Here is a 23,251-nt window from a genome sequence, read left to right on the forward strand (position 1 = left end):
CTCAAATGTTAACGTGGTCTGCATCCGTTCGTCGCTGTCATAGCGCTATCCTTTTCCCACTCACGCACATAGACGGAGCACAGCTCTCCGTCGTGCTTCTTCGTTTGCAGTCAGTGGAATATCCATTCAATGGCTGGAGGACAAGAAAAATGGTATTTTACAAAAGAGCAACTACAGAATTCAGCAAGCCGAAAATGCGGCTTAGATGCGGATAAAGAGCTAGCCTATCGGCAGCAGGCCGCGAATCTCATCCAAGACATGGGCCAGCGGCTTCAGGTGTATCCTTTTCAAAGTAAAGTGCAATGTTTTTGTCGAGTCATGTGGCTAAAACGTGTATTGAAAGCATCGAAAGTGTTTTATTTATGTAAATATCATATATTTAGTGTAATTGTATTTAATAATAAGTGTAAAAGTGAGCTTATTAAATTTGGTTCGTTATGACGAAACATCGAAATATTGACGGCGTCAGGCGGGTCACTTTCGCTCGGATGTCTGGGAAATCCCGTGAGTAGTCTCGATTTCTAAAGGTAAGCGTTCTTGCTATGAAATGTTTCATGTTAAACGTTGTTATATATTGTTTTATTTAGGTTATGGTCGCGTGTTGCGTGCTATTTTTTAGGTCAGTGCACTTTGACAGCTGTGTAGGACGCTTGCGCGCTGACGTAGGGATCGACCTGTCTGGTTCTAAATTTAAACGGTTTCATTACGGTACCAACAATTTGCGCGGCAAATTCCGCCGCGAAACGTCAGAGCCTTTCATTACACGTGTAAAGTATACTATATTCGACCGTAGCTGTGTGAAATTACGATTACAGTAAATAATTCATTCTAGACGCTATGAGTCACGTATAGCCTGTTGACAACGATTTCTGTTATTACTTCAACTTCGAGCTAACATCAGTATGGAAATTGTGAGAAAGAGATGTCAATACCGATAACCTATAATTCTGGGAATTTTAAACACTCGAACACTTAGGGAGCTTTCCTGTTTATATATAACGAAAGTTAAAAAGTCGATCCTATTTCGTTACTGACCTATAATACTATTTTGTACCTTTCGTTATTGTAGCGAGTCGATTCACTTCAATGACATTGCTTCATGAGTTGAAAAAAGTTTTTGATTAACTTTAATTAAAAAATCTAATTGAAATCTAAAAGGGGAAATACTTAACTACCAACTGGTAGTTAAGTATTTCCCCTTTTAGTTTGTTTTCATTTAAATGCTATATCATATAGATGTTTAATACTTTGATTCTTATGAACTGAAAGTTTTTTCTTAATACTTATTTTGTGTAATAACTGTATTAAGTAAACAAATATTGAAAGAAATGGTAATTGAAATGTTTTTTCTAAAATAATTAAGACTGAGAAAAAAGCCGAGATGGCCTAGCAGTTAGAATGTGCTAATATTAACTGATGATGGTGGGTTCAAACCCGGGCAAGTACCACCGAATTTTCATGAGCTTATTTTTTTATTATAATTCATCTCATGCTTGACAGTGAAGGAAAACTTTGTGAGGAAACCTGAATGTGTCTAATTTCATTGAAATTATGCCACATGTGTATTCTACCAACCCGCATTGGAGCAGCATGGTGGAATAAGCTCCAAACCTTCTCCTCAAAAGGGAGAGGAGGCCTTAGCCCAGCAGTGGGACATTAACAGGCTGTTACTATACTGTACTGACAAAATATAATGTTGACAATAATTTCTATAAATATAAATTAACTTGATAAATAAGGCAGTTAACTTTATATTAAAAACATATGTATAAATATAAATTGTTGCAGAAATTATAGTTATATGCAGTATTTTTCCACAATCTAAGTAAAATAAACTGCTTTACCAGTAATCCTGAATCTATGTTTATTTTATTTATTTTCACTGCCTACAAAGTATACACAAAATACATTACGAAATCATTATATAAACAAAACAAGTATATCTTAAATGTATTCCATGCATTATGCACTACAAACAGGTCTCCATTAATAAATTTTTATTTATAATACAATCATAGTCTACTTAAATACTTCTGTCCCGCCCGGTGACGCTGTCAAGGCCAATTGGGCCTACATCAACATATACATTCAAAAAAAGTAATAATACTTCACTTGAATTGTATCTCTAAATTCTGTTAACAATTTTTCTGACATTCAAAGCACAATTTCTTATGAATTCATAAGGAACCCCATAGATTGACAAATTATATCATATCAATTCAATGTTTAAGTTATTTGTCATTACTCCTGTAATTTGAATAGGCTATCGGATAATGCCTCCTGGTACTTCGATTAAGGGTAAAACCACTCATGCTTATGGTAATTGAATGTATGTCAATTAAATATTTATTTGATCTGTAAAGTATAAATTAATATGCAAATTTCTCCAATGTTATATGAAATAGTATGTAAATAGATATATAATTTTACATTGAAGTTACAACAACTTATATCAGGTCAGCCTAGTATTGTGAAAGTTGTAAGCTCAATCCTAGCAGCTTGAGCTTTTGTATCCCCACTCTTAACAGAAGCTTTACATTTCATTTGATGGAACAAAATGCTATGATTAAGTCCTGTAGCAGTCATGACAACATGCATTTTTTCCATTATTTACATATATGAAATTTTAAATCCATATATATATATATATATATATATATATAATGTAGTATGAAACTTATTTTTTGTCATGTCGTTGTTGTTATCGAATGCCTATTTGAAACAATAAACCATTAACTGAAATGAATCAGAAATATATTAACAATTTTGTTTGTTTAATTTTTTTTATTGTTTATATAATAAATATAAATATTTATCATTTTCAATGTGATAAGGAAAAGTCAAGGTTTGTCCCTTCACTCCAAGGAACTCCTTGTATGAAATTGCTAATTAATCTTTAGCACACACATTTCTTTACATTTTTTTTTAAATTTAGCAATAGGGGCAATTTGGTGGCTATCTGGGTTCCAAACTTATATAAAATTATATAGAAACTCACCCAATGCCATATCAAATAGTACATAACCCAATTCTTTTATGTATTTCATACACCTGTTTAGATAACAATTGATTGAGAACAAGGTTACTTTTTCTTAGTCATTTTAAAAGTTTGGTATCTAAAATATATTTGTTTTGGTTATATATTTTTGTAAATTACAAAATTACATTCTTTTCTTAAACATAACCTATTTAATTATATTTTTATTTTGTCTCAAAATGATTATTTGGAATGAAAAGCTATTTTAAATAATAACTATTAAAATTGAATTTGATTTGCAGTCAATATACATATTTATTGACTGCCTCGTTGATCTAGTGACTCGATGTAAGGACGTAGACCCAGAGGTCCTGGGTTCAATTCCCAGGTCGGGCAAATAAAAAGTTATTGGGTTTTTCTGTCAGAAAATTTTCAGTAGCAGCTCAGAGTCTAGAAGTTGGTAGTGTGTACACTCCCGTGCCTCAGAAAGCACGTAAAGTCGTTGGTCCTGCGCCTGAACTCTTTCCAGTCATATACATTTAGTAAGCTAAAATTGTTATTTGCATTGCAAATATGGAATGGGGAGCTTTATGGTTTATTAGTTATGAAATAAGGAATATAAGTATTTTCTGTAAACAAATAAGGCCAATTTTTCAAAAAAAAATTCATGATAGTTTAAAGTAGCTACATCAACTTTTATTAAATTAGATTTTTTATGACTGTAATACAAAAAAATAGTCTCCTTGCCTAAAGTTTTTAGAATAAAACTTGTGTCGAATTTTACAACATTCTTGTGCATAGCATTGACCATAAGCAAACATTTTCTAAGATTGTACACATCTCTGTGTGTGTCTACTGGCAATCTGAGCTGAATTTTATTATAAAAACTGTAAGAAACAAACTCATTTTGTTATGTGCATTATTGAAAACAATAATTGTTTGTTATAGGTTTTACATAAATAGGAGTTTAATACAAATATTTTCTTATGAAATCAATGTTATTAATGTAATTTGAACCCAGTTAAACAAACCATTTATTAAAAATATGTATAATAAGCATGATTATTTTGACCAGTTATTATTGTACGTAAAACATGACTCCACTGATAAGCCACTAATACAATTAGGTATTTGATTTAATCTGTATTTTCCTCATAAATATTGTTTGTTTTTCATATTATTCAGCATTTGCAATGCAATAATATTATCATACACTTCTTAACTGTTTCATTAATTCATTTATTTGTTTATATTGTTCATAAAAAAACACAATAAATACTCAACATGCAATAATTTTATTTTTAAATCTGAGTTAATTACTTTTTCTTTTATTAATTTGTTGAAGAAAAATTATCATTGAGTCGCATTTAAGGCTTCGCAAAATTCATTGATGGTCATTTAGATTGAAAAAGCTCATTAACAGCTTTCCTTTTTTCTAAATACTAAACTTTCTACACTTTTGTACCAAGAAGTTGTGTTTCATGTTTCAAATTACTTATTATTTGTCTGTAATTCTTATGTTTTCTTTGACGTAAGAAGATTATTGAAGTAAAATAAATGAGAGTCGAGCTCATATGAAAAGGTTTTCTTACTATTTAGTTTTTAATTGTAATTTACAAACTGATGACTTCAACATATCATCATTTACAACTTAAAGATATTTTCTGGCCGATCAGTAAGGTTGAAATTGGTTGTGAAATGTCAGAATGTGATATGTGACATGGACCATAGTATAGGAGAATAGCACTGCTGCTAGTTTTATTGGCTAGTTAAGTTTTGATAATTTAAAAATTGTATAATGAATGAAACATACAATGTTTCTTACATCATTTATGAACATGTACTTACCTATAGCCTATTTTTTTTTTTATAGAATCGTAAGGCTGACGAGCATATGGGCCACCTGATGGTATGTGGTCACCAACGCCAATAGACATTGGCATTGTAAGAAATGTTAACCATCGCTTCAATCGCCAATGTGCCTGTAATTACACTGGCTCACTCACCCTTCAAATCGGAACACAACAATACCAAGTACTGCTTTTTAGCGGTAGAATATCTGATGAGTGAATGAGAATATCTGTGCAAGCTTGTCTGGATAGGTACAATGCTAATGTCTATAGGCGCTGGTGACCACTTTCCATCAGGTGGCCCATATGCTAGTCCACCTACCTATACGATAAAAAGCGTGTATCCTACTCGTTAGTAGCGTATCAACAAATTAGTCTGTTTTCAAAATTTCTCGTGTGAGTTCTCATAGAACCAGTACCAATTGTTGTTGGATATAAGTTGATATGATGATGATGATAAAAGAAAGTATAATTTATGTTCGTGACTAAACTGACGAAAATAAAAACATAACAAAACATATTTATCATTTACAGTTACAATCAATTCTAAAATAAGTTTACATAACTGTTTAAATGAGTCATACTTTAGTTGTAATATCGAGTTCAGTGTGATACACTCGCTTAGCTATTGTACTTTATTTTTGCGTGACTTTTTAAAACTGTACATAGCATTTGTTACGCCTATTCAAAACTATTATTAATATTCATTATCAAAACTTAGCTGATCGAAGCTTATTACCGGCCATAGAGTTCTCCATACGTGCGGCAAAGTTGTAGGTTCTAACAGCGTAACTAACTAGGCCACAAATTTTATGTCGTTCAGCGTGTAGAGCGAGCTATGTACGGATTTTAGGATAAAATCGGGGAAAAGAATAATTACCAAGTTCCTTGTCGGTTATTTCAGTATAATGTATCCGAACCAATGGGTATATATTGAATTCTGTAACATGGCGGTTCAAGTGTTCTTCTATTTGAATTGAATTATATTATTAATTTATTATAGAGTATTAACAAACTTAGTCGCCGTGACAATTCAAACCAAAATTTCTAAATGTTCTCCGTGCCTTATCTTTCTATTAATTTGATTAATTGTAGTTGTTTGATATGCCAGCATATTCTAAAGTTTCTAGATTACAATTTTAATCGACTTCTCTGTTGTATGCAACTGGTTCTTGTCATGTGTGTGTTGAAGGTATGTTATTTATCTTCGCGCGATTTAATATTGGACGGTAAACACGTGGTGAATTTCTTAATTATTGATTTCACCAAAATTAGTTTTTTCTTTTTATACAAATAAGTTTTGTCGTTAATTGATTAATAATTTTAAAATAGTTTACTACGTGCAACGTGTCATGTGTCATATCTCACCTAGTGTAATTTTATTACTTCTCATTGAACCATTCCATAGTCCTTTTTTTGTACGGTAATGAAACCGCAATCTTGAAAGTATACGTTTATATCAAAAGTGAAAGTTGCAAATTCGGTACGGATTTTGCGCCTGTTGCATATATAGGTATACAAAGTATAATTGATGAGATTTAGTTTCATTGGTAGATAGGAGACGTATCCGGGTGTGGATGGTTTTTATTGGTCGATGGAAAACGAATTTGGACCGCAGGCGATTTTCCAAATGCACGTCGTATGCCTAGTTTATGGCGGAGCAGTTTCATTGGTCGATAGAAAATTTATTCAGAGTAAAAGTGATTTCGTTTGAAATAAAACTGAAACTGGCTATGAAATAATATTATAGGAATAGATTTCGCACGCGGTTTCGCTCGCGCGATAGGAGGAGGAGTAGGGAGCAGGTATTACGTAAAAAAAGTAGCCAATGATTCTTGAGGTTCAAGCTTGCTTCATATAATTACTAATACCGTTTAAAAAATTAATATTCATTTGGTTTGAACTACTCTACTTGTTAATCTTGTATTCCTTGTATACAAGCAATTTTATTAGCAATGTATATTTATCTTTGTTAAAAATTTTATTTCCTAATGATATATAATTATATATTTTTAGGACGAATATAGTAGTTCATTTTTTTTATTAAGTAGTACTTTAACAGTTGAAATTTAATGAATAATAAACATTTTAAATGTATGTCGTTTATAATGTAGGTTATTAGGTGAGGGGAGGTGTCAGGTTAACCTAACACCTCCCACCTCTAACACGTGGGCAAAGCCGAAATAATTAATAAATATACATATATTTTGCCGTAAATTGACTGGCCGGTTCGCGTGGTTAGTAGTTACTTGCCTTTCACACCGAAGGTTGTGGGTTCGCTTCCCCCCAGGGACAGACATTCGTGTGCATGAATATGTCTGTTTGTTCTGAGTCTCGTAATTATCTATATAAGTATGTATTTACAAAAGAAAAGTAGTAGTAATAATCTTAGAATATATGTTTAATAAAAACATAGTTAATATCTTTTATCTTACACTGATGTCAAGCTCTTCTCTTAATATTTCATTTCTAAAACTTATTACGTCATCTGCGATTTAGGATTTAATGTTAAATGTATTGAACAGCCGAAAAATATTGAAATTGCCCCGCCTGGCGTCTAGTTGTAATAAATGTTAAATTAAACACTATAATATAATTAAACAACAAATAAAATATGCCGAAGAAAGTGTAAATTAATTGATCTTTAAAAAGCATAGACTCAAAATCTCACTGAACATGAATAATTTAAAATTTTTATTTTAAAATTGTAGTAGATAGGGTCTCACTATAATCTCCGCTCAAAAAAGTCAATGCTCAGTAGAGGAATAGATTGTACAATAAGATATGTGTTTATTGTGTTCCACCAACTGCGGTGGAATAAGCCCCAAACCTTTAAAAAAGGCTATTATTGTGTACTTCTATATTTACATCAATTTATAACCTTAACGGCACCACAGTTCTCAGCTATGTATCAATACAGCAATAGTGTACATGCATCGGTTCTACGCGTTCCACTCCTTCACACAGTTTCACAGGAACGCTATAGCCGCTGCAGCACTGTTCCTCGCCGCAAAGGTGAGAATATTTTTTTTTGGATATTATATATATAATGAGGTTTTATATTGGTCTCTTTAATATCACTAGAGTAGAACTAATATTATACTTATGTTGGATTTAATCATGTATCAGATTAATTCAATTTAAGCCAGCTAGCTAGCTGGGCTATCAGACCAGGTCTGAGCAAGCACCATATGGATTTTCATATGCTAAATTTATTTAATTCATCTACTATTCGGTGATTGAGAAAACAAACCAAAGCCAGCATGTGACAGAAGGAATTTACTGATATAAGATTCCAATTTTTTTTTTTTTTTAATTTCAGGTCGAAGAGCAACCAAGAAAGTTAGAATATGTAATTAAGGTAGCACATGTCTGTCTCCACAGAGGTGAGGGAGTGAACGCCCTCACCTCTGAACAGTATCAGGAACAGGTGGGACCAAATATTATTATTTTCATTCAACATTGATTCGATGGCATTAATTTCTATTATATATACATATATATCAAAATCTGTATGATAATACTGAAATAATATATATATAATATATTCATTGCGTTGTATGAATGAGTGGTGTGATGTGTGTACGTCAACTTTTATATCAGTCACAGATATATATAATATTATATATATAATATAGATTAGATAATTCTAGAATATATATTTTATATATCTAGATGGTGTCATAACTGGTATGATTTCATATTATATACTGTTAGTAATTTGTTTGATGTCTAGTTATTTAGTATCTTTGCAGGTTCTTTTTTAGTTTTAATTAAAAGTAAAACATGTTATTGTTGAATAGGTGTTATATTTTCAAGTTCTTAAATTTTATTGTCTTGTCCAGGTTTTTAAATAATCGTACTTAGTTATTAAAAAGGTTATTATTTTAGGTGTAATGTAAATGTTTAAATTTTGTATATTATTTATAATTCTTATATATTTTCTTGTAAAATATTTTAATTCGAATGAAAACATAAAATGACCGTCTATTTCAGGCGCAGGACTTGGTTTTCAACGAGAATGTCCTGCTACAGACATTAGGTTTCGATGTAGCGATCGACCACCCGCACACACACGTGGTGCGCACCTGCCACCTTGTAAAAGGTGAGACGCGTTACGGCCATGTTGCACGGCAGCTCGTGCGCGACAGAGAAATCCGAGCATGTTAACGCGGCACGGTAGAGTCGCTTTTACAACGCGGGTGGTGGGAGGGACGGCCCGGAACGTTCTTGATTTGAATTTTAACGGTTTTGTTGATGTTTGATTTTCATTGGCGACGATTAAAATGAGTTAATTTTTTTTTATATTTGTATTGTTTCAAATTCCATATGTATTGATTTTTTTTTATATAAAAATTAGTGCTTGCTTTGTTCGTATTCTATGCGTAAACGCATCGTTTATCCGATTGGCTTGAAAATGTGTACTATCGTTGTTGTCAATAGTGTATCTATTAAGGTTTATGGCAGTACATAACAGCGCATGCATAAGTTAGCTCATTCCAATGGCTGAAGGAATAGATACAAACAAACATATTTACATATTCCATGCTATTTGCTAATAGCTCTGCTGTATTACGACAGAGAAAATATAATAGATCAAAACAAGTAATTGTTTTTTTTTTGACATGAGACTTAAATATATTATTATTATTATTAAATAACTTTATTGCACACTCACAACGAAAAAAGAAAAGACAAACACAACTATAAAAAAAATAAAAATAAAAACAAAAGTTCAAGAGAAGCCATGTTATGTAAATAAAATTGTGGACCTCAACATGATGCGTGCAAGGGCCTTATCACTCGAGTAGTGATCTCTTCCAGACAACCCTGCATTAAGATGCTGGCAGGACCTAACGGGCGAGTGCATTGTACATACATATTATATAAACGTAAACAATACATACACATATATTAACAGGCAAAGGTCTAAAAAAATTAAACATGGAGCTGTTACAACGTCATAATATATATTTTTTTATTTTATGAGAAATTACTGATTGAAAGGTAAAGAATACACGTTAGTTCCCTTGTATGGAAGTAAGTTATGATTTGATTGTAAATATTTTTTTTCATTAGATTGCTAGAACTTCTAGTAATTCAAAGTGATTCCGTGTTTTGTAATCAGTAATAGAATTAAATCTCAGGAAATTGTAATAGTAATTATGAATAAACAACTTTGACTTTGAAATGACATGACGTCATTGGTCGAGACCTAAAACAGTCTATGGTATGGGATAGTCGAAAAAAATGTCATTTTAAATGATCAAATGAAAATTTGGGGTATTCTTTTTTGACGGAAAAATGTGTGATGAGGGGGGGGGGGTTACCCAGATGGGCTTCCACAAAGCCTTACCACGCAAGTATAAGTGGTTTAATGGTCGAATTATAAACGGACATATTTATAAGGAACTGTATTTAGTGCATAATATAACAGAGCTATTAGCTAAGCGCATGGAATATGTAAATCTATGGTTTGTTTATCTTTATTCCTTCTTTCGGAATAGGCTATATAATATAAATATATATATATATATATATTAATAATTTTTTGAGTATTGTAAAAATGAAAATCAAACATTAGCCTACTAGTCCGGACCGTCCTCAGTAACTGCGTAGACGAAGCCGTGCCTGCGTGCTATAGCGCGTACCAAGGGGCCAAGTATCTCTATTTACGAACTTATAAGGTATGTGTAATTGTCAATATATGTGTGTCCTTCCCGTTTTCATTTACTCCGTACCCTAAACGATATGATTTTAGGTTTTACGAATTTCGTCTCACGATAAAGCAAGAAATGTCATGTGTGTGATGAAGTTTTTTTCTTTTTTTTTGTAGTGAATTGTAGCAATGCTATAATGGTTTTTTTTTTTAAATTTTATTCTAAGCTTATTTAAAGAGGTTTTAATAGAACTTTTTAAGCAATAAATAATGTAAGACTGATCTTGTTTGATATAATAGAATTCCTAAATCGAAACGTACCGATTTATAAAACGAAATTAATATTGAAAATTTTTACAGCGCCCAAGGATTTGGCTCAAACATCATACTTTATGGCGTCAAACAGTCTACATCTCACGACGATGTGTCTCCAGTACAGACCGACGGTGGTCGCTTGCTTCTGCATACATCTGGCGTCGAAGTGGAGTAATTGGGCGGTGAGTTTTTTTGGCATCAAATAACGTGTAGGCGAACAGGTCACCACCGCCCATAGACATTGGCGCTGTAAATTTAAAGGTATGCCTTTTTTCAAGGCATCACTATTGATGCCTTTGAAAATTGTTAATGGTTTTAAAGTCCCACTTTTAATCAAATGTTTCATATTCTATTAAGGAGAATCAAGCTACTCCATTGTGAGTTGCTGTGAACTCTACAGCTTTGTAAATAAGGTCGTTTATTCCAGATACCGCAATCACACGAAGGCCGTCACTGGTTCTCGTACGTGGACCGGAGCGTGACGACGGAGCTGCTTGAACGGTTGACGGCTGAGTTCCTTCACATATTCGACAAGTGCCCATCGAGGTTGAAGAGGAAAATGATGACAATGTCCAACAGTGAGTATTTTTTTATATATCATAGGTAGTCGTAAGATATCTCAAACTCGCCACCAACCTTGGGAACTAAGATGTTATGTCCCTTTTGCCTGTAGACACTGGCTCACTTAACCTTCCAACCTACAATAATACTAAGTATTTTTGTGTGGCGGTAAAATATGTGATGCGTAGGTAGCACTCGTCCAGATGGACCGGCACAAAGTCCTACTACTAAGTAAACTTACTGGTGGTAGGGCTTTGTGCAAGCTCGTCTGGGTAGGTACCACCCACTCATCAGATATTCTACCGCAAAACAGCAATACTTGATATTGTTGTGTTCCGGTTTGAAGGGTGAGTGAGCCAGTGTAATTACAGGCACAAGGGACATAAAATCTTAGTTCCCAAGGTTGGTGGCGCATTGGCTATAAGCGATGGTTGACATTTCTTACAATGCCAATATCTAAGGGCGTTTGGTGACCACTTACCATCAGGTGGCCCATATGCTCGTCCACCTTCCTATTCTATAAAAAAAAAATTTATTGTTTTGTATCGTACATAATATATTTTATATATCTATAAGATTTCATTGTTTTTGTAAATATCTTTATTGCAAACAAATAATGAGTATTAACTTAACTATACAAGATGTTAAAAGTGTACGAAGACAGACTTATCCCAATAAGAGATCTCATCCAGAATAACTCGAGAAGTAATAGAAAAGATTAAAAAGTCAAAATTAAAATTATTAATATAAAGTTTTTTGATATTGTTTCTTAAATCTACAACTAGACCCCGCCCCCACCCCATTCAAACAACTAATTTTATAAAACACAAATCAAATCTTTTCATTTGATATATTCGCTTACTATCGTTTATTCATTCCCTCTTCCACCTACCATAACTATAAAACGGCTGAATCAATTTTGTTAAAACATACACACTCGACTAAGAAATCTTTCGAACAAAAGCAACTACATGGAAATCGGTTCATCCGTTCGAGAGCTACGATCTCATGTAGATAGACAAACAGAGATACAGACAGACGTCAAACTTTTAACACCCCTCGTTTTGCTTCGGGGTTTAAAAATATGTATGCCGAAACTTAACATTATTGTTAAGCTTGTGGTGCACACTTATATTATTATTATCTTCATTTGCACAATTCAATTGATCATGGCTTAAGGTTTTATTTGTATGTATTATGTGTAATACATTAGACATGAAAGATAAGAATTTCTTACATATTGCACAATATTATAATAATGTATTGATAGTAAAAAAGCGTAGAGTTCACATAATATTCGTTGGTTATACTATAGTTATAGTTGACTTGAATTCCGATTGATTCTTGTAGAATCTACATAGCTTCTTATATTATTTTGTATTAAATGTATTATATTTTCAAGGTGGAGGTTCCCCGGGAGCACACCCGCCCGGTTCAGCGGTAGCGAACTCGCCGTTCGACAAGAAACACTCGCTCGTCAACAGCGATGAAATCGACAAGTCATTTGATAAAGGTAACGTTAATATGAAATTATACTTATATTATTTTATATGAAAATTTTATGCATGTAATTATTACAGTTAATAAAAAATACAAATAATGATGTCTTTGAACAGAATACGAACGCGAAAGGCGTCGCCAACAACCACCGGGACAGGGAGGTTACGTGCCGGCAACCGCGCCGCCGAACCCCACGCAACCACAGAAAATAGATTACAATCTATACAGAGAGAAGCGGGAGAGGGAAGAGAGAGAGAGGCGGGAGGAGAGGGAGAGGCGACAGCAAGCTCTCCAAAGGCCGGGGGTTCCTCAACCGAATCCAAGGCCGAACCCACCACCACCACACCATCGACCCTCCTCCAGCCAACACCACAAACCTCACCATCCTTGGCCACACAAGCCACCCCATCACAAACCGCCTCACGATCACCGGCACAGACAACTTCCCGTACCTTCGACTTCATCGAGTCAGCCGGCGGTTCCCCATCAGCCGGAAGTCCCCCAACGTACCCGTCCACCGTCTCTATTCTCACCCGAGAATACAACTCCAGCTGTCGCGGCGTCTGCGCCCAGACGACCCCCCTCCAACCCGCAACAGAGGCCTAGGCCTGAACCTAGACCGGTACCCAATTTACCACAACCCCCTCCGAATGTAGCACAGGAACAGAAACCTCATTCCGCGAGTCCACATAAAAAACGTCCAGACCCAACGGCAGTCGTTCGAGACATGCAACCCCCTGCCATCCTATCGCCCTTCTCGTCACCCCCCAACAAAGAAATGAAATCCCGTCAGAGACTGCCCTCAAACTCGGAACCTGAATTAGTACCTGTAGTTAAAAAAATTGATGAAACGCCCGGATACGAAAACGTCATCAGAGATTCTCAACGCGGCAACGCTATCAAAACCAGACAACCTGAGAGGAAGCCCGACACGAGGTCTCTGAACGGTATCGAAACCGATCCCACCCTTGTATCGAATCTCCTAAAAGAGAGCTTAGCCAAGCCGGTTCCCATTACCGTTCCAACGGAGAAAAAATCGCCCGTGGAGGTTAAAAAGGAACCGGTGATAGAGACTCCAGCACCCCCACCGGCTCCCCCACCTCAATTGGAGCCTCCTCCCGTTCCCCAACCCCAGCCTCAGCCGATCCCTCAACCGACTGAGGAGTCGGACCATAAACACAAGAAAGAGAAGAAGAAGAAAGACAAACACAAACACAAGGATCGCGACAAATCGAAAGAAGAGAGAAAGAAACACAAGAAGGACAAGGAGAAGGAAAGGAAGGCGGAACCTCTCCCGCCCGCGCCGGAGACGGACGGAACCCTCAGGATAACGATACCGAGGGAAAAACTGTCGACGAGCCCCGGGCTCAAGATAAAGATCCCTAAGGAAAGGCTCGCCGTCCCCCCGCCGCCGCCGCAAAACGCCGGCCTCAAGATCAAGATATCGAAGGAGGTGCTCGAGACGTCGCGCAAGCGGCCGTCGGGCGACCACGCGGGCCCTCCGCACAAGCTGCCGCGGCCCGAGGCCCCCCATCCGAACAAGGTAGGCACCTGGCCCGTACCGCCCCCTTACAGGCCCCCGCTGCCGTACTACATGGTGCGGCCGCCCCCGCCGCTGTACTACGGCATGCGCATGGACGGCTACTTCTACGGCCCCATGTTCCCTCCCCCGCGCGCGCAGCCCCCGCTGCCCGCCATGCCGCCGCCGCCCGTGCCGCCGCCGCCGCCCGAGTGACCGCCACGTGCACTACCACTACCACTTGGTGTGTAGAGCAGACACCTCTTTTGAGGATCATTGTCTTATAACTTTTAAGGGCTACGAGAACTGTTCACTAAAATATTTATACAAATCTATATTTAAATCTATATTTTATTTTCTTTTAAACTTTAGTCATTTTCTCGTTTTCTAAAATTAATTCTTTTTGTTATAAACTTTTACATTTTATGAAAAAACAATTGTCGTAGCCAGTAGACAAGTTATTTGCAAAATAAGAAATATTTTTGATTTGTAATTATTAGATAGATATTTCTATTTAAACTTAAATGTATATATTTTATAAAGATCTATTTAACATAGTACATACTATATTTCATATAATTAATATTTACAATTTTTATTCTTAAAATAATTTATCATTCTAAATGTACAAATTTTATACTATACAAAGTTGTAGGTGCTTATTGTATAATACTGCATTTAATTTAACAAGTGAATACTTCAAATCATCGGTTCTCAGACTTTCTAGAGCCGCGACCCCAATAATCTTAAAATAATACAAAACAATTCAGTACATTTGTCTCCTCTGTTAGTCAACCGATTTTCTCTTTTTTTTTTCGTTTATTGTTGACGATCATCAACGAATTAATAGAACAGAAATTTTCGAAACGTACAATTTCAATAATGATTAAGGGTTGTTTCTCGACCATTGGGCGAAGTATGCTTTACAGCTCTCATCGGATTGATGACGAATCCTAAAGTCGTTTTAAATATCACCGATAAATTAGAATAATTTTAGATAGAATATTACAAGAATTACGCTGTCTCATAGCTCTTTATATAACTATATATATCATATAACGATCCTCTTGATTCCTATATGCGACCATTACGTTAAAAAAAAAAGACTTCAAAATGACAGCTGCCGCCATTTTGCAGTGACGTCATAACATCGTATAGAAGCTTCGATAAAACCATTTGTTAAATCAATTGCGGTGTTTTTATTTTTAGCTATAAATTTTATCATATACATAAATATATAAAATAAACAGGGTAAATTGCACTAGCAAACAACCTTGGTTACGACGTGGTCGATTAAAAATTTTATTATATAAGTATGGCTCCTAAACTTGACTGCTTTGTTACAAAATATTTAATATTAAATATACATGTATACAGTAGTTATATAGTAAAATGGTAAGTAGATGTATATCTATTGTCTATATAATCATAGGTAACTGATCACATCTACACTATGCAAAGCGATTACAAATGGAGACCGTATAAAGCAACGGTCACATCATTGCTAGATGTTTGGATAGGTATCTATTGATATATACGTGAAGTTGGTGAGAAATTATAACATAGAGTTGTTACAACATAGGAATATATATGTATATATATTTTTGAAGAAATGACAAACATATGTGATAGGTCGGTTTTAATATTTGGGCAAGTAGTACTTAGTTATTAATGTACTTAATTTGTATGTTAAGGACACCGCTTAATTATGTCGATTTTTTTTTTATATCTGTACCAAGAGGTACAGTGGGGGGAGGGCATTAGCTCAAATGATTTATCTGTAGTAGTTTGATCACCAAGTAGTACATTTATAGGTTGTTATTATTCTAACATTGATGGATTTGACGATTTTTTATTAATTATTATTATAATTTAAATTAGTATAAAGTACTCTTAGTGTCGCAAAATTAAAGGACTCCAGCAGAATAGAGTTATGAAATATGTGCCTAATTGTACTTTATTATAATATAAATTAGTTATAATAATAATTAAAAAATAATTTACAATACTTATGGACTATGTACTGTATTATAATTTAACACAATAAATAACATGTGTTATATTTTCTCACCAATTCACATATTAAAGAAAAGCAAAGTCGCTTTGCAATACAGATGTCTTCAATCGCACAGACTAAAAAATAGGACAGATTATTGAAATATTTTTTTATGTCTCTTTATTTCTATTTGACATTCCAATGTTATAGCTTAAAGCAATTTTTATATGAATCCGTTAAAACGTATTTGGGCGTATATTTAATCTGTTGTCGGATTGTATAACATTTTACATGTCTAAATTACTTTAGGAGTAAATTATTGTTATATACTATAATCACAGATTATAAATTGTTAAAGATAAAATTAGATATAAACGCCCATTATAAACGTCGTTTAGCGGGTGTCTCGTTAAACACTGATTTATCTCTTTCTTTCATCATTGATTTGACATTTGACAGAAGAAGATAGCAATTGTTGTCCTAGTCACCGGCTAAACCTAGACAATTTTGACATATACAAGTAAAATCAAATTATCACAAACATGAATAATCGCGCTTTACACACATTTTTATAATCACAGTCTTTATAATATTCATAATTTTATAGAAAAAAAACGTATAATCTAGCATCGCTTGTAAAATACGACGATATTTGTTATGTTTTTTAAAATATATTTTTGAGTGTTATACAAAATCACGAGAAAAAATTCTATTATTTTTTTTAAAGCAAATTTGTTTATTAAAAAAAAATTTTCAATGTTAATAATCACAACGTTTTAAGTCGACCCACACTAGTGTACGTTTGCCAAGAGATACATATTTATGATATATAGAATAGCTTTAATATGTCTTTCAATAACAAAACCTTATATACAATAATAAAACCGTTAGCACATTATTAAACTATGTAAATAAAATTGTAGTTTAAAAAAACTCGTAAAACACGCTTTAATAGCAATAATGATATTTTGATCTCTCCTCTAAAGTAAGTGATTATTTTCTGAAATCAGACTTTTTTTTAAATTAAACATATATTTTTTAAATCGTCTTAGCAGTTTTTTTTAAATTATTTTTATGCATATTATCTACTTTCAAATTCAATATGTTTGCAAAATTATAAATATTATATATTTATTCATTATATAAAAAGTAAATTAAAGCGTTCTTAAATACTAAGTCTATGTCATTTATTTTATTACACAATTATATATTATAATATAAAGCGTTATTTAATGTAATATCGGTTTGTGCGTTAATGTGGGTTGATAGGAATATACATAGAAAATACTTAATTTAAGCTTATCTGTAAAATAAAATCTCATTTCAAACTATTTTAATAAATATAAACTTTATAGACTTCTTTATGTTAATTAAGTTATGAAGAAATATAAATATTTCATTAATATAATTTTATGTATTTTCTATTTAAAAAAAAAAAAACTTAATACAGAACACATTACCATATCAGCTTTAATTTAATATAGTTTTAATTTATATTATGTACCCTGTTGTTATATGATTTACTTAAAAAAAAAAAGTTGCTCAAAAACGTAGAAAAAATATATTTTAATAATACAGGGTTTTGTCAATATAGTGTTCCTTAAGAGCTGATTTTGCTCTCAGCCAATTTTTAAGTATTAAAGAAAAAAAAAAGTTTTCACAAGAAATAGTAACCAAAAAGTTTTATGTATTCGTTGGTTATTGTTTCAAATTGAAATGTTTTTGTGAAAGCGTTAGGTTTCTTTTTGTTGTAAATAAATTATATCGTAATGGTGCCATTTCTGTTACCATTTTACTGTAGTTTTAGATGATAGAGACGAATTAGTTGTTTTTTTTTAATATCCATATTTTAAAGAGTACTTAATTTTTTTTTATCTGTAGCCTAACTGTTAAGTTTTAATATAAGTTTCATTTAATATTACATACATAAATTGTAAATCATTATAAAAATGAGATTATCCTTACGAATTTAATGAGTAGAATTGTTAATTTAGTAAATAAATTTCTATTTTGTAAGGTGACTCTTTAATTTTTATAAGAAACGAAAATAAGATATTGTTGTTTTATTTTTAAATTAAAACATCACGCTGTGAAATGTTTTATTTTTATTTTTGACACCAAAAAGTTTATACATTTTTTTTTTTTTTTAATAAATAATTTAAGATAATATTTTAAATGACCCGTGTTTGACCAGTGATGGTTATTTCGACCATGATATAAGCAATAATCTAATTGATTTTTATCTATTATATGTGCATGCGTGAATTTTTGCTTAACACATTTAATGTTTCTTTTTAATCACATGGTTTATAAGGCACCTGTTTATAATGTATTTCTCTATTATTTAGCTGTTGTTTTTTTTTTTTTTTATTCGTGTATATTTATAACAGCTAATTAATAGCTTGTGCGCAGCTGTGTATATCGTGTCCTGTGGGGCTCCTAAATTACTATTCCAATTTCTTTGTTTTTTAACGATATTGGAATAGTATTTTCTAAGGCTTAGGATGCAATTTCACTAAATAACCGCTGGGGTCTATTTCGCTTCAGAAATTGGTGGCGGGTTGCTTTTTATAGTTTGGATTGCATTTAAATAATTTTCAATCGATATATAAAGCAATCCCAGCTATATTAACTATCAACAAACCGACGGATGATATTTCGAATCACATAAGATTCAATATATCGACCATCGGTTGGTTTGATGGTGAGAACGCGCGGCGGTGGTATATGAAAATTCACCATAAAATCGTATAACACACTAATATATTGCAATAATGTGTCAATTATATAAATCTATCCTCTGATTGGTGGACACAAATAATCTTTGCTCTCCGATTGGTTGACACACGATTGTAATAATGCCCCGCCCCGCGTGTAGCCTCACTAGGAACGACGACACACGGCTGTGCGCACTCAACGTGGCTCGTATTGCAGGTCGACCACACACTCGGCAACGGGCACCCGGGCAAGTGACAGCACACATCCCGTAGCGCTACGTGTGTCGACGTTCCTCATCAACAAACGGACCTCACTAGTGTAGTGTAATTACTACCGGTTTTATTTGTTTGTAACCTTTTTTTTTCCCACACTCATGGTCACACGCGACGAGTCGCGATGCTTGGGCGTTCGATGTTAGTTTCATCATTTTTTTTTTTTTTCGACTTTTCATTTTTTAAATTCGTTCTTATTTCGAACGTGTTCGAATATCGACTATTTTTGTAATGGAATGTTAGTTTTGTGATGAAAAGTGATGGAACTAGAAGGTTTTAAAATTGTGTTTGTAAATATGGGACGAATTGTCTTTTTTTTTTTTAATCGGAGATGTATATAAAATTAATTATATAACCAGTTGCGTCTAATTATTCTAATGCCTGCATTTTGGATATACAGTTAGCCCAATGATTGACTGATAAACATTGTACCCGCTTTGTTCAAAACTCATTGAATTGTATTTCAAACGATTGATTTGTATTTATATATATATAGTGATAGTGAATTTCATATCGATTCTGTAATTGAAATGTTAATTACGAACATTTAATAAGAACATAGGTTTATTAAATAAGGCGTTTTATACGGGAGTGGATTTAGTTTTGATAAAACCTTGGGTATTTTTCGATATAATTTCTTGTTTCATGTGATTAATAAATAAATAATAAATTTATAATATTGTTGATAATATAATTGATTGCCGGGAAACAGTGAGATATCTCTGTGAGAATATATTTCGAGTTTTAAAAGCTTTTAGTTTCAGAGCTGCTCGAATTAAATATTTTAAACTTCCAAACTAAATCCTCTCCTGATTCTTATAATCAACGAAATAATACAAAATGTTAAAGTGATTAAAATATACGTTAGATAATTTGATTCCAAAATCGAAATGAAATCTTTAGCAATCAAAAAGTTCCTTGTATGCTTTTTTTAGATTATATCCATCTTACTAAAAATAATTAATGAAATTGATCAAATATTTCTTAAATATTCGAATTACGACAGTTCGCTATGCCTTATAAATGTAATAGAATTACATAAATAAATTCATTATTAATGCCTGTTTAATCTTTCGAACCAGAGATGGTGCTGTGTGAACTTTGAACCGAGCTATCATATAGATCAAGCATTAATAAACTATCCACCCACTGGCTATACATCATTGCGAAGGTTGATTAGGAGTATCACTGGTCAATAATCAAGTTTTAAATTCATATCCGGCTCGAAGGACCATAATCAATGAAAATAAAACAAACAAATCTCCAACTAGTACTTGCCACAACTTTGCTTCCATGTATTTTCCGGGATAATAAGTAGTTTTCTGTCTCTTTTCAGCCCATAAATGTGATGGGGGGGAAAATGTGTCGATCAGACGCAAATAATGAGTTTTCGTAATTAATGTAATATTAGTAGTGCATACTAATTTATTAAAAAAAATAATCTACACACAATTAATAATATAAAGTCGTTTATCTCGTAGCTTGTTAATTTTTGAGCCGGGGATATGTAGTGGGGTTTTTTCATTAACTCGTCAGTGGTAGTCTGAAGTTTCGGAATCAGCAGTTTTCAAAATTCAGGAGTTGGTAATGCACGAACCGATTATGTCGGATTTTTGCCCCCATCGGATATAGGGAAATGTGTTCGAACACACACACGTGCAGTATATCATCAATGATTATATACTTTTATAAAATATATAGAACTAAATCGGAGCTCGTTTCGAAGTGCGTACAGTGCCTTTAATATGTCTATAATCGAAATAGTAAATAAATTAATAATAATAATATTCACTTAAAATTAAAAGCCTTCTTATGTAACAAGCACAATATGTTCACATTTTATATAAAAAATAATGTTATATATCACAGCAATAATAGAATTGAAGTAGCGTTATAGAAACTACAAGATAGACTGAGATTATATTAACATATGTATGTACATTTATTATTAAACTTAGAAACCAAAATAATACCCAAAATTACTTAGATATAAAATTTGCCTCAATTTTTTTTATTCATAAGTAATTTCAATGTTTTTTTTTTTTTTGTTTTGTCTCGTCTCATGAAAATGGCGAAAGTAATTGAATCATACAGTCTGTAAGTAATTTCGAATTGTTTTATTTTAATTTTCATTAATGGCATACATTAAAGTTATTTTAATTTTAATATTAGTATTTTAAAAATAGAATATATTTTAGTTGAATTTTATTCGTCATTAAGCGACTACAAAAATAGTTTATAGTTTTAATGTAATTGTAGTGTAGGGGCCGCTTAGTATATTTTTTTTTCGTCTCTGGCAGGCCCAAGACTAAACATTGAGTTTTTTTTTTATTAAATTAAATACCATTTGAAAAAGTTAAATTATCTGTGGCTGTGAAGACGACCACTACAGTCTTAATTTAAAAATTAGATAACTTTTTTTTTTTAGTTAAATAGTTTTATCTGTTAAGAAAATGTATTGAATTTAATTTCGATATGTGACGATTCTTATGATATACTGACGAGTTAACTTAGGTACACTGATGTTAAGTAAATAAATTGAAAAAAATGTATAAAATAATTGACCTTACTAAGAATGTCTGTAAACGAAATGTTTCCGTGAATGTTACAATTTATTTTCATAAAAATAATACTTAAATGTCCGTTATAAATCTTACGTCCTCGACCATGCGGTCACTTCATGTGTTTTAGAAATAGCTAGAGAATGTAGTAAATTAAAAATCGATTAATAAAATCGTTTCTTAATTTAAGACTCGATGGAATTAGATCGTTGACACATTTTCTTTTTCTTAAGATGGAAAATTAAAAAAAAATTATATATAGTAATTTTTAGTCGTAGATGTCTATCGTTAGAATTATTTCTTTTTAATATAGAAATAAGACGTGTAAATTTTGTAAATTATATACGAATCCGTAAGATAAACGATTCTAGTGTTATTTTTCATTATCGAGATGATTAGAATTATAAAGTCGGATAGCCTTGATTCGAGTATTATTTGGGAAAAAACTCGAGTCAGAATTTTTTAAAAAATATGAAATATTTCCGAACAAAGTGGGACAATGTACATTATTAACATATTTATTATTATTATAAAAAAAAAAATAAAAATATGAAAACTGTATAATAAATTATCTAAATAGGGTAAACACGGCCACGGTTCTTAATGCAGAAACAACTTGTGATATAACAGTTTGAATTCAGGTATATAATGGTTGTAACTAGAATTGTTGTCTATATGTGTATACGTATGTTCGTTTTGATGTAATCGCCTATCGGGTGGCCCTGAAGTTTTTAGCTTTTGTACAATTTAAACGCTTGAATCGTGGTCGACACGATCAGGGCAGCCCATTTGGATTTTGACCAAAAACCTTAGCTAAAATGTATGCTAACAAAAGTATAATGAAATTTAAAAAAAAATAGCATATATATATATTTGGAATTTATTTCGCCGTTTAATTACTTGCTCTTCTAATATCCAAAGTATTTAATTTAAATATGTACAAAAATTTATATTTCGAATAACGAAAATATAGACGGTTTATGTTTTTCTAATTCAATATAATGTAATTGTATTAAGTTTTTTCGTTTAAAATAAATACTTTGGACTTCAAATTAGATGTTTCTAGTACTATAAAACGTCTATAAATAAAAAAAAAACATTTGTTTTTTACTACAGTGTAATTGTTTTCTTTCTACCAAATAATTTTCAAATGCAATCAATCGAATTCAAATGACAAAAAAGATCCTATATATCTATAATTAATAGCCCTTATTTAAGAATCGACGTACCTGCCAGAGTCAGTTAAGGCAAAATCATCATATTTGTGTTACTAAAATTTGTTTCATTTAATTATTAAATCAAGCAAATCGAGCTTATTGGTGG

The 23,251-nt window shown here is 32.5% G+C and overlaps 1 protein-coding gene across 2 annotated transcripts; it reads left to right on the forward strand.

Annotated features, from left to right (window-relative positions):
• The first annotated feature begins 26 nt into the window (after positions 1 to 26).
• LOC126779058 (cyclin-T-like) lies at positions 27 to 23,044 on the forward strand. 2 transcript variants are annotated; one of them, XM_050502850.1, is made up of 9 exons: positions 27 to 278; positions 7,725 to 7,842; positions 8,150 to 8,257; positions 8,824 to 8,932; positions 10,847 to 10,983; positions 11,229 to 11,379; positions 12,765 to 12,875; positions 12,979 to 14,405; positions 19,312 to 23,044. In XM_050502850.1, the coding sequence occupies exons 1-9, from the start codon at positions 130 to 132 to the stop codon at positions 19,348 to 19,350; spliced, it is 2,349 nt and encodes a 782-aa protein (XP_050358807.1). In that variant the 5' UTR covers positions 27 to 129; the 3' UTR covers positions 19,351 to 23,044. The 2 variants fall into 2 exon arrangements, with proteins under 2 accessions (XP_050358807.1, XP_050358806.1); XM_050502849.1 differs by lacking the exon at positions 19,312 to 23,044 and having other exon boundaries at positions 12,979 to 14,690.
• Positions 23,045 to 23,251: the final 207 nt, after the last annotated feature.

Source organism: Nymphalis io, chromosome 28 (assembly GCF_905147045.1).
Source record: "Nymphalis io chromosome 28, ilAglIoxx1.1, whole genome shotgun sequence".
Taxonomy (NCBI): Eukaryota; Metazoa; Arthropoda; class Insecta; order Lepidoptera; family Nymphalidae; genus Nymphalis; species Nymphalis io.

Bases quoted from the DNA above. Each gene is read 5' to 3' on its own strand.
- LOC126779058 (XM_050502849.1), top strand. From the start codon at position 130: ATGGCTGGAGGACAAGAAAAATGGTATTTTACAAAAGAGCAACTACAG. The intron at 279-7,724 runs GTATCCTTTTCA...ACGGCACCACAG, and splicing joins ATGGGCCAGCGGCTTCAGGT to TTCTCAGCTATGTATCAATA. The intron at 11,380-12,764 runs GTGAGTATTTTT...TATATTTTCAAG, and splicing joins AATGATGACAATGTCCAACA to GTGGAGGTTCCCCGGGAGCA.